Source organism: Leucoraja erinacea, unplaced genomic scaffold, assembly GCF_028641065.1.
Source record: "Leucoraja erinacea ecotype New England unplaced genomic scaffold, Leri_hhj_1 Leri_478S, whole genome shotgun sequence".
NCBI lineage: Eukaryota > Metazoa > Chordata > Chondrichthyes > Rajiformes > Rajidae > Leucoraja > Leucoraja erinaceus.
Genome location: NW_026576379.1, coordinates 54,664 through 66,775, shown reverse-complemented (window position 1 = coordinate 66,775; position 12,112 = coordinate 54,664). Strand labels below are relative to the sequence as shown.

At 44.3% G+C, this 12,112-nt stretch overlaps 1 protein-coding gene across 1 annotated transcript in view; it reads right to left on the bottom strand.

The window, feature by feature from the left end:
• LOC129693920 (uncharacterized) overlaps window positions 1-10,391 on the bottom strand; it is a 53,409-nt gene extending 43,018 nt beyond the window's left edge. The window contains exons 1-4 of the mRNA XM_055630653.1: window positions 10,375-10,391; window positions 7,972-8,369; window positions 4,555-4,866; window positions 1,179-1,490 (exon numbers count right to left, since the gene is read on the bottom strand). Of these exons, the coding sequence (XP_055486628.1) occupies window positions 1,179-1,490; window positions 4,555-4,866; window positions 7,972-8,369; window positions 10,375-10,391 (1,039 nt within the window). The remainder of the gene's footprint in view (window positions 1-1,178; window positions 1,491-4,554; window positions 4,867-7,971; window positions 8,370-10,374) is intronic.
• Between the last annotated feature and the right edge of the window lie 1,721 nt (window positions 10,392-12,112).

The following is a 12,112-nucleotide window of genomic DNA, read 5'->3' as shown; positions in this document are numbered from 1 at the left end:
TAAGGGTTTCAGGGATCCCAGGAAATAGTTAAGTGGGTTAAAATATGTTGAACATTTGAAAGCACTAGACCTGTATTAGCTGGAGTTTAGAAGGATGAGTGGGTTCCTCATTGAAACTTACCGAATAGTGAAAGGCCTGGATAGAGCCAATGTGGAGAGGATGTTTTCACCGGTGGGAGAGTCTATGACCAGAAGCCATAGACTCAGAATGAAAAGATGTATCTTAAGAAAGGAGATGAGAAGGAATGTATTTTGTCAGAGGGGTGAATCTGTGGAATTCATTGCCACAGAAGGCTGTGGATGTAAAGAAAATTGATATATTTAAGGCAGCGTTTGACAGACTTTTGATCAGTAAGGGTGTCAGAGGTTATGAGGCGATGGCAGGGGAATGTGGTTGAAATATAATTATAGTACAGCCATGATGGGCCAAACAGCTTAATTATGCTATTAGAACTGATGTTCCTGATCCAAGGATTACATGACAGTACGGCTATGAATATGATATATGACTTGGAACATATGATTATTGCTTTGTGACTGTGGCTCTGTGACTGTGGCTCTGTGACTGTGGCTCTGTGACTGTGGCTCTGTGACTGTGGCTCTGTGACTGTGGCTCTGTGACTGTGGCTCTGTGACTGTGGCTCTGTGACTGTGGCTCTGTGACTGTGGCTCTGTGACTGTGGCTCTGTGACTGTGGCTCTCTGACTGTGGCTCTCTGACTGTGGCTCTGTTTCTCTGTGTCTCTATGTCTATATGTCTATATGTCTATATGTCTCTATGTATCTGTGTCTCTGTGTCTCTATGTCTCCCTGAATATAATTATGTAACTCTATGATTATGACTATGGCTATGGCTGTATGACCATGACTTTGTGTATCTCTGTCTATGACTATGGTTATTACTATGTCTCTATTGCTCCATGGCTCTATGCCTCTATGTCTCTATGTCCCTATGTCCCTTTGACTCAAAGTCTCTATGAATCTCTGACACTAATTCTCTGTGACCATGCCAATACGTCTCTATCTCCATAGATCTGTGACTATGAACGTTATGACTTTACGACGGTGTTGCTACGGCGCTGTGGCTCTCTAACTATTCTTGCACAATTACTCTACGACTATGACTCCATGGCTCCATTGTTATGCGCCTCTATGGCGCCATGACTATTAGCTCCATACCTCCATCACAGGTAACGCCAACATCTTCGGCGTGCTTGCAATCGTGAACCTCCCATCCTGAGAAGGAACAGGCCGACAAGAACATTTCGGAACCTTTGCAGGCAACCTGGTCCATCCAGATCTTCCCACTGCCTGCCACAAAACTGCCACCCACTTGTGCAGTGTTGGCCGACGGGCATCCAACTTGTCGGCAAACGACATTCGCATCTTTGATATCCCAAGCATCGTCACAAACCGTTCCCCAGATACCATTGTGGAGGATTTCCACTCTTCCAGAGCATTTACTTCCGTCCACCAATCTCACGTCCACACCTGGAATTAAATGTATGGATAACTCCTTGAGGATTGCTTTTAGTTTGAGTGTAGTTTTACCAATTTTACAGAATAAAAGTACGTTCCTTTAAAAAAAAAAGGAGACGAGGGGGAATTCCTTTGTTCAGAAAGGTATGAATCTGTATAATTCCTTACCACAGTTGACTGTGGAGGCCAGTTCAGTGTATAGTTTTAAAGCGGAGATTGATAGATTATTGATTTGTATGCGTTTCAGGGATCCCAGGAAATGGTTAATTGGGTTAAAATATGTTGAACATTTGAAAGCACTAGACCTGTATTAGCTGTAGTTTAGAAGGATGAGTGGGTACCTCATTGAAACTTACCGAATAGTGAAAGGCGTGGATAGAGCGAATGTGGAGAGGATGTTTTCACCGGTGGGAGAGTCTATGACCAGAAGCCATAGACTCAGAATAAAAATATCAAATTTCATTAGAAATGGGAATAGTGCCGGAGGTATTGGCGTACTGGCGTACTGCGCATGTGGGGAATTCATTGCCACAGAAGGCTGTGGATGTCATTGTTTAAAAAGGGGTCCAATAGTAAACCTAGCAATTATAGACCTGTTAGTTTGACGTCAGTGGTGGGAAAATTAATGGAAAGGATACTTAGAGATAATATATATAAGCATCTGGATAAACAGGGTCTGATTAGGAACAGTCAACATGGATTTGTGCCTGGAAGGTCATGTTTGAGTAATCTTCTTGATTTTTTTGAAGAGGTTACTGGGGAAATTGATGAGGGTAAAGCAGTGGATGTTGTATATATGGGCTTCAGTAAGGACTTTGACAAGGTTCCTCGTGGAAGGTTGGTTAAGAATGTTCAATGGTTGGGTATTAATTGTGGAGTAGCAAGATGGATTCAACAGTGGAATGGGAGATGCCAGAGAGTAATGGTGGATGGTTGTTTGTCAGGTTGGAGGCCAGTGACTAGTGGGGTGCCACAGGGATCTGTGCTGGGTCCACTGTTGTTTTTTCATGTACATCAATGATCTGGATGATGGTGTGGTAAATTGGATTAGTAAGTATGCAGATGATACTAAGATAGGAGGGGTTGTGGATAATGAAGTAGATTTTCAAAGTCTACAGAGAGATTTATACCAGTTGGAAGAGTGGACTGAAAGATGGCAGATGGAGTTTAATGCTGATAAGTGTGAGGTGCTACATCTTGGCAGGACAAACCAAAATAGGACGTACACGGTAAATGGTAGGGAATTGAAGAAAGCAGGTGAACAGAGGGATCTGGGAATAACTGTGCACAGTTCCCTGAAAGTGGAATCTCATGTAGATAGGGTGGTAAAGAAAGCTTTTGGTGTGCTGGCCTTTATAAATCAGAGCATTGGTTATAGAAGTTGGGATGTAATGTTAAAATTGTACAAGGCATTGGTGAGGCCAATTCTGGAGTATGGGGTACAATTTTGGTCGCCTAATTATAGGAAGGATGTCAACAAAATAGAGAGAGTACAGAGGAGATATACTGGAATGTTGCCTGGGTTTCAGTAACTAAGTTACAGAGAAAGGTTGAACAAGTTAGGGCTTTATTCTTTGGAACGCAGAAGGTTAAGGGGGGACTTGATAGAGGTCTTTAAAATGATGAGAGGTTTAGACAGTGTTGACTTGGATAAGCTTTTCCCACTGAGAGGCGGGAATATGCAAACAAGGGGACATGACTTGAGAATTAAGGGACATAAGTTTAGGGGTAACATGAGGGGGACCTTCTTTACTCAGAGAGTGGTGGCTGTGTGGAATGAGCTTCCAGTGAAGGTGGTGGAGGCTGGTTCGTTTTTATCATTTAAAAATAAAATGGATAGTTATATGGACGGGAAGGGAATGGAGGGTTATGGTCTGAACGCAGGCATATGGGACTAGGGGAGAATACGTGTTCGGCACGGACTAGAAAGGTCGAGATGGCCTGTTTCCGTGCTGTAATTGTTATATGGTCATATGGTTATATGAGAAGGAATGTATTTTGTCAGAGAGAGGTGAATCTGTGGAATTCATTGCCACAGAAGGCTGTGGATGTCAAGAAAATTGATATATTTAAGGCAGCGTTTGACAGATTTTTGATTAGTAAGGGTGTCAGAGGTTATGAGGCGATGGCAGGGGAATGGGGTTGAAATATAATTATAGTACAGCCATGATGGGCCAAATCGCTTAATTATGCTATGAGAACTGATGTTCGTGATCCAAGGAATACATGAAAGTACGGCTATGAATATGATATATGACTTGGAACATATGATTTTTGCTTTGTGACTGTGGCTCTGTGAATGTGGCTCTGTGAATGTGGCTCTGTGACTGTGGCTCTGTGACTGTGGCTCTGTGAATGTGGCTCTGTGACTGTGGCTCTGTGACTGTGGCTCTGTGACTGTGGCTCTGTGAATGTGGCTCTGTGACTGTGGCTCTGTGACTCTGTGACTGCTCTGTGACTGTGGCTCTGTGACTGTGGCTCTGTGACTGTGGCTCTGTGAATCTGTGACTGTGCTCTGTGACTGTGGCTCTGTGACTGTGGCTCTGTGACTGTGGCTCTGTGACTGTGGCTCTGTGACTGTGGCTCTGTGACTGTGGCTCTGTTGTGGCTCTCTGACTGTGGCTCTGTTGTCTCTGTGTCTCTATGTCTCTATGTGTCTCTATGTATCTGTGTCTCTGTGTCTCTATGTCTCTCTGAATATAATTCTGTAACTCTATGATTATGACTATGGCTATGGCTGTATGACCATGACTTTGTGTCTCTCTGTCTATGACTATGGTTATTACTATGTCTCTATTGCTCCATGGCTCTATACCTCTATGTCTCTATGTCCCTATGTCTCTTTGACTCAAAGTCTCTATGACTCTTTGACACTAAGTCTCTGTGACTATGGCTATACGTCTCTATCTCCATATATCTGTGACTATGAACGTTATGACTTTACGGCGATGTTGCTACGGCGCTGTGGTTCTCTGACTGTGGCTCTCTAACTATTCTTGCACAATTACTCTACGACTATGACTCCATGGCTCCATTGTTATGCGCCTCTATGGCGCCATGACTATTAGCTCCATACCTCCATCACAGGTAACGCCAACATCTTCGGCGTGATTGCAATTGTGAACCTCCCATCCTGAGAAGGAACAGGCCGACAAGAACATTTCGGAACCTTTGCAGGCAACCTGGTCCATCCAGATCTTCCCACTGCCTGCCACAAAACTGCCACCCACTTGTGCAGTGTTGGCCGACGGGCATCCAACTTGTCGGCAAACGACATTCGCATCTTTGATATCCCAAGCATCGTCACAAACCGTTCCCCAGATACCATTGTGGAGGATTTCCACTCTTCCAGAGCATTTACTTCCGTCCACCAATCTCACGTCCACACCTGGAATTAAATGTATGGATAACTCCTTGAGGATTGCTTTTAGTTTGAGTGTAGTTTTACCAATTTTACAGAATAAAAGTACGTTCCTTTAAAAAAAAAAGGAGACGAGGGGGAATTCCTTTGTTCAGAAAGGTATGAATCTGTATAATTCCTTACCACAGTTGACTGTGGAGGCCAGTTCAGTGTATAGTTTTAAAGCGGAGATTGATAGATTATTGATTTGTATGCGTTTCAGGGATCCCAGGAAATGGTTAATTGGGTTAAAATATGTTGAACATTTGAAAGCACTAGACCTGTATTAGCTGTAGTTTAGAAGGATGAGTGGGTACCTCATTGAAACTTACCGAATAGTGAAAGGCGTGGATAGAGCGAATGTGGAGAGGATGTTTTCACCGGTGGGAGAGTCTATGACCAGAAGCCATAGACTCAGAATAAAAAGATCAAATTTCATTAGAAATGGGAATAGTGCCGGAGGATTGGCGTACTGCGCATGTTGTTCCATTGTTTAAAAAGGGGTCCAAGAGTAAACCTAGCAATTATAGACCTGTTAGTTTGACGTCAGTGGTGGGAAAATTAATGGAAACGATACTTAGAGATAATATATATAAGCATCTGGATAAACAGGGTCTGATGATTAGGAACAGTCAACATGGATTTGTGCCTGGAAGGTCATGTTTGAGTAATCTTCTTGATTTTTTTGAAGAGGTTACTTGGGAAATTGATGAGTGTAAAGCAGTGGATGTTGTATATATGGACTTCAGTAAGGACTTTGACAAGGTTCCTCGTGGAAGGTTGGTTAAGAATGTTCAATGGTTGGGTATTAATTGTGGAGTAGCAAGGTGGATTCAACAGTGGCTGAATGGGAGATGCCAGAGAGTAATGGTGGATGGTTGTTTGTCAGGTTGGAGGCCAGTGACTAGTGGGGTGCCACAGGGATCTGTGCTGGGTCCACTGTTGTTTTTTCATGTACATCAATGATCTGGATGATGGTGTGGTAAATTGGATTAGTAAGTATGCAGATGATACTAAGATAGGAGGGGTTGTGGATAATGAAGTAGATTTTCAAAGTCTACAGAGAGATTTATACCAGTTGGAAGAGTGGACTGAAAGATGGCAGATGGAGTTTAATGCTGATAAGTGTGAGGTGCTACATCTTGGCAGGACAAACCAAAATAGGACGTACATGGTAAATGGTAGGGAATTGAAGAAAGCAGGTGAACAGAGGGATCTGGGAATAACTGTGCACAGTTCCCTGAAAGTGGAATCTCATGTAGATAGGGTGGTAAAGAAAGCTTTTGGTGTGCTGGCCTTTATAAATCAGAGCATTGGTTATAGAAGTTGGGATGTAATGTTAAAATTGTACAAGGCATTGGTGAGGCCAATTCTGGAGTATGGGGTACAATTTTGGTCGCCTAATTATAGGAAGGATGTCAACAAAATAGAGAGAGTACAGAGGAGATGTACTGGAATGTTGCCTGGGTTTCAGTAACTAAGTTACAGAGAAAGGTTGAACAAGTTAGGGCTTTATTCTTTGGAACGCAGAAGGTTAAGGGGGGACTTGATAGAGGTCTTTAAAATGATGAGAGGTTTAGACAGTGTTGACGTGGATAAGCTTTTCCCACTGAGAGGCGGGAATATGCAAACAAGGGGACATGACTTGAGAATTAAGGGACATAAGTTTAGGGGTAACATGAGGGGGACCTTCTTTACTCAGAGAGTGGTGGCTGTGTGGAATGAGCTTCCAGTGAAGGTGGTGGAGGCTGGTTCGTTTTTATCATTTAAAAATAAAATGGATAGTTATATGGACGGGAAGGGAATGGAGGGTTATGGTCTGAACGCAGGCATATGGGACTAGGGGAGAATACGTGTTCGGCACGGACTAGAAGGGTCGAGATGGCCTGTTTCCGTGCTGTAATTGTTATATGGTCATATGCTTATATGAGAAGGAATGTATTTTGTCAGATAGAGGTGAATCTGTGGAATTCATTGCCACAGAAGGCTGTGGATGTCAAGAAAATTGATATATTTAAGGCAGCGTTTGACAGATATTTGATTAGTAAGGGTGTCAGAGGTTATGAGGCGTTGGCAGGGGAATGGCGTTGAAATATAATTATAGTACAGCCATGATGGGCCAAATCGCTTAATTATGCTATGAGAACTGATGTTCGTGATCCAAGGAATACATGAAAGTACGGCTATGAATATGATATATGACTTGGAACATATGATTATTGCTTTGTGACTGTGGCTCTGTGAATGTGGCTCTGTGAATGTGGCTCTGTGACTGTGGCTCTGTGACTGTGGCTCTGTGACTGTGGCTCTGTGACTGTGGCTCTGTGACTGTGGCTCTGTGACTGTGGCTCTGTGACTGTGGCTCTGTGAATGTGGCTCTGTGACTGTGGCTCTGTGACTGTGGCTCTGTGACTGTGGCTCTGTGACTGTGGCTCTGTGACTGTGGCTCTGTGACTGTGGCTCTGTGACTGTGGCTCTGTGACTGTGGCTCTGTGACTGTGGCTCTGTGACTGTGGCTCTGTGACTGTGGCTCTGTGACTGTGGCTCTGTGACTGTGGCTCTGTGACTGTGGCTCTCTGGCTCTCTGTGACTGTGGCTCTGTGACTGTGGCTCTGTGACTGTGGCTCTGACTGTGGCTCTCTGACTGTGGCTCTGTTTCTCTGTGTATCTATGTCTATATGTCTATATGTCTCTATGTATCTGTGTCTCTGTGTCTCTATGTGTCTCTGAATATAATTCTGTAACTCTATGATTATGACTATGGCTATGGCTTTATGACCATGACTTTGTGTATCTCTGGCCATGGCTATGGTTATTACTATGTCTCTATTGCTCCATGGCTCTATGCCTCTATGTCTCTATGTCGCTATGTCTCGTTGACTCAAAGTCTCTATGACTCTTTGACACTAAGTATCTGTGACTATGGCTATACGTCTCTATCTCCATATATCTGTGTATGAACGTTATGACTTTACGACGGTGTTGCTACGGCGCTGTGGCTCTCTAACTATTCTTGCACAATTACTCTACGACTATGACTCCATGGCTCCATTGTTATGCGCCTCCATGGCGCCATGACTATTAGCTCCATACCTCCACCACAGGTAACGCCAACATCTTCGGCGTGATTGCAATTGTGAACCTCCCATCCTGAGAAGGAACAGGCCGACAAGAACATTTCGGAACCTTTGCAGGCAACCTGGTCCATCCAGATCTTCCCACTGCCTGCCACAAAACTGCCACCCACTTGTGCAGTGTTGGCCGACGGGCATCCAACTTGTCGGCAAACGACATTCGCATCTTTGATATCCCAAGCATCGTCACAAACCGTTCCCCAGATACCATTGTGGAGGATTTCCACTCTTCCAGAGCATTTACTTCCGTCCACCAATCTCACGTCCACATCTGGAATTAAATGTATGGATAACTCCTTGAGGATTGCTTTTAGTGTGAGTGTAGTTTTACCAATTTTACAGAATAAAAGTACGTTCCTTTAAAAAAAAAAAGGAGACGAGGGGGAATTCCTATGTTCAGAAAGGTATGAATCTGTAGAATTCCTTACCACAGTTGACTGTGGAGGCCAGTTCAGTGTATAGTTTTAAAGCGGAGATTGATAGATTCTTGATTTGTAAGGCTTTCAGGGATCCCAGGAAATGATTAAGTGGATTAAAATATGTTCAACATTTGAAGGCACTAGACCTGTATTAGCTGGAGTTTAGAAGGATGAGTGGGTGCCTCATTGAAACTTACCGAATAGTGAAAGGCCTGGATAGAGCGAATGTGGAAAGGATGTTTTCACCGGAAGCCATAGACTCAGAATAAAAAGATGTATCTTAAGAAAGGAGATGAGAAGAAATGTATTTTGTTTGTGGCTCTGTGACTGGGGCTCTGCGTGCTCTCTGACTGTGGCTGTCTGACTGTGGCTCTGTGACTGGGACTTTATGACAGACTATGGCTGACAATTACAGACTCTATGAGTGACTGTGACTGTGACTCTGTGAATGTTAGTGTAACTCTGTGACTGTGACTGTGACTATGACTATGACTCTGTAAATGTGACTGTCTCTGTGACTGTGACTCTGTGACAGTGAATGTGACTCTGTCTCTGTGACTGTGATTCTGAGACTGTTGCTCAGTGGCTGTGTCTCTGTGACTAAGGCTTTGTGACTATGGGTCTGTGACTATAACTAGATCTACGGGCTATGTGATAATGGCTATGTGGCTGTGAGTCTTTGACTGTTACTCTATGACTGTGACTTTATAACTGACTACGTTGCTGACTATGACTAACTATGACTGACTCTGACTGTGACACTCTGCATTTAACTCTGTGACTCTGACACTGTAACTCTGTGACTGTAATACTATGATTGTGACTATGATTGTAACTCTTCGACTGTGACACTGGCTCTGTAACTGTGGATCTGTGATTGTGGCTGTAACTGTGGCACTGTAACTGTGGCACTGTGACTGTGGCTCTGTGACTGTGACTCTGTGACAATGGCTCTGTGACTGACTCAGTGAATGTGGTTGTGACTGTGACTCTGTGACTGTGACTATGACTGTGACACTGTGAATGTGATTCTATGTGTAGCTGTGACTATGTCTGAGACTATGACTATGACTGACTATGGCTGATTATGAATGATTCTGTGATTGTAACTCTGTGAATGTGTCTCTGTGACGGTGTATCTGTGAATGTGGCACTGTGATTGTGGTTCTGTGGCTTTGGCACTGTGACTGTGGTTCTATGACCGTGGCTCTGTGACTGTGGCTGCATGACTGTGGCTCTGTGACTGTGGCTCTATGATTGTGGCTCTGTGACTGGCTCTGTGACTGTGACTATGACTGACAATGGCTGACTATGATGAATCTATGACTGACTCTGTGTCTGTCACTGTGAATGTGACTCTGTGAATGTCACTGTAACTCTGTGACTGGGACTATGTGACTGTGGCTGTGACCGTGACTCTGTGACTGTGACTATGATTGTTACTATAACTGTGACTGTGACTAAGTCTGTGACTGTGACTATGGGTCTATGGCGTTGTGACTGTGGCTCTGTGACTGGCGGCTCTGCGACTGGGGCTATGTGACTGTGACTGTGGCTCTGTGACTGTGTCACTGTGACTGTGACTAAGTCTGTGACTGTGACTATGGGTCTATGGCGTTGTGACTGTGGCTCTGTGACTGGAGCTTTGCGACTCAGATTCAGATTCAGATTCAGATTCAATTTTAATTGTCATTGTCAGTGTACAGTACAGAGACAACGAAATGCATTTAGCATCTCGCTGGAAGAGCGACATAGCAAACGAAGAGCGACATAGCAAACAATGTGACTCTGTGAATGTCACTGTAACTCTGTGACTGGGGCTATGTGACTGTGACTGTGGCTCTGTGGCTCTGCGACTGGCTCTAACTGTGGCTCTCTGACTGTGGCTCTGTGACTGTGACTATGATTCTGATACTGTGGCTCAGTGACTATGAGTTTGTGACGATAGTTCTGTGACCATGGCTCTGTGATTGTGTCACTGTGACTGTGACTGCGACTCTGGGACTGCGACTGTGGCTTCGCCTATCACTCTGTGACTATCACTATGACTGTGACTTTTTGACTGATTATGACTGACTCTGACTGTGACTCTGTGACTGACTCTGTGACGGTGACTGTGATGGTGACTCTGCCGGTGACTGCGACTGTCACTCTGTGACTGTGGCTGTGAATCTGTGACTGTGACTGTGACTTTGAATCTGTGACTGTGACTCTGTGACTGTGACTCTGTGATTGTGACTGCAACTCTGTGATTGTGACTGCAACTCTGTGACTGACTCTGTGACTGTGACTGTAACTGTGCTCTGTGACTGTGACTGAATGTGACATTGAATCTGACTGTGATTGTGGCTATGTGACTGCAACTCTGTGACTGACTGTGACTGTGCCTGTTACTCTGTGACTATGGCGCTGTGAATATGGTTCTGTGAATATGTCTCTGTGACCACATCTGTGACTACGGCTCTGTGGCTATGGCTCTGAGCCTGTGGCTTTGTGACTATGATTCTGTGATTGTGGCTCTGTGACTGTGGCTCTTTTACTATGGCTCTGTGACTGTAGTTGTGTGACTGGCTCTGAGACTGGCTCTGTGACTGTGGTTTTGTGACTGTGGCTCTGTGACTGTGACTATGACTATGATTCGGTGACTACGGCTCAGTGACTATGGCTCTGTTAATATGGCTCTGTGACTACCTCGGTGGCTACGGCTCGGAGCCTGTGGCTTTGTGACTGTGGCTCTGTGACTGTGGCTCTGTGACTGTGGCTCTGTGACTGTGACTATGTGACTGTGGCTCTGTGACTGTGTCTCTGTGACTGTGACTGTGACTATGTGACTGTGTCTCTGTGACTGTGACTCTGTGACTGTAACTTTGTGACTGTGACTGTGACTGTGTCTCGGTGACTGTGACCCTGTGACTGTGACTTTGTGACTGTGACTGTATATCTGTAACTGTGACTCTGTGATTGTGACTTTGTGACTATGACTATGACTGTGTCTCTGCGACTGTGACTATGTGACTGTGACTTTGTGACTGTGACTTTGTGCATGTGACATATTCACGGTCATAGAATCCCGTGTGATCTAACCTTCCAGAGCAGCCGACCTTGTGGTCGCATGCTTAGCGGAACATCTACCTTTTTGGTCGTTTCTTCTGAAACCTCAATCAGAGACATGACCTCGCATGTACAAAACCATGCTGACTTCCCCGGATCAGCTCTTGTCCATGTAAATGCATGTAAATGCATGTAAATTCATGTAAATTATATCCCTCAGAATACTCTCCAGTAAATGTCCCAGCAGAAAGGCAAAACATTATCACACCCGATCCAGTGTACAGACGCAGGATAAAGTTTAGATTAGTTTAGTTTATTACTGCCGCTGTAATAAGTCACAGTGAAAAGCTTTTGTTGCGTGGTATCCAGTCAGTGGAAAGATAATACATGATTGCAATCCAGTCATTCACTGTGTACAGATACACGATGAAAGGAAAAACGTGAATAACGTTTAGTGCAAGTCCAGGATGTCTCCAATGAGGTAGAAAGTATTTGTAGACAGTTCTATAGTAGTTGATAGGATGGTTCAGTTGCCTGATAATAGCTGGGAAGAAACTGTCCCTGAATCTGGAGGTGTGCCTTTTCACGTGTCCATCCCATTTTGCCCGATGGGGGACTGGAGAAGAGGAA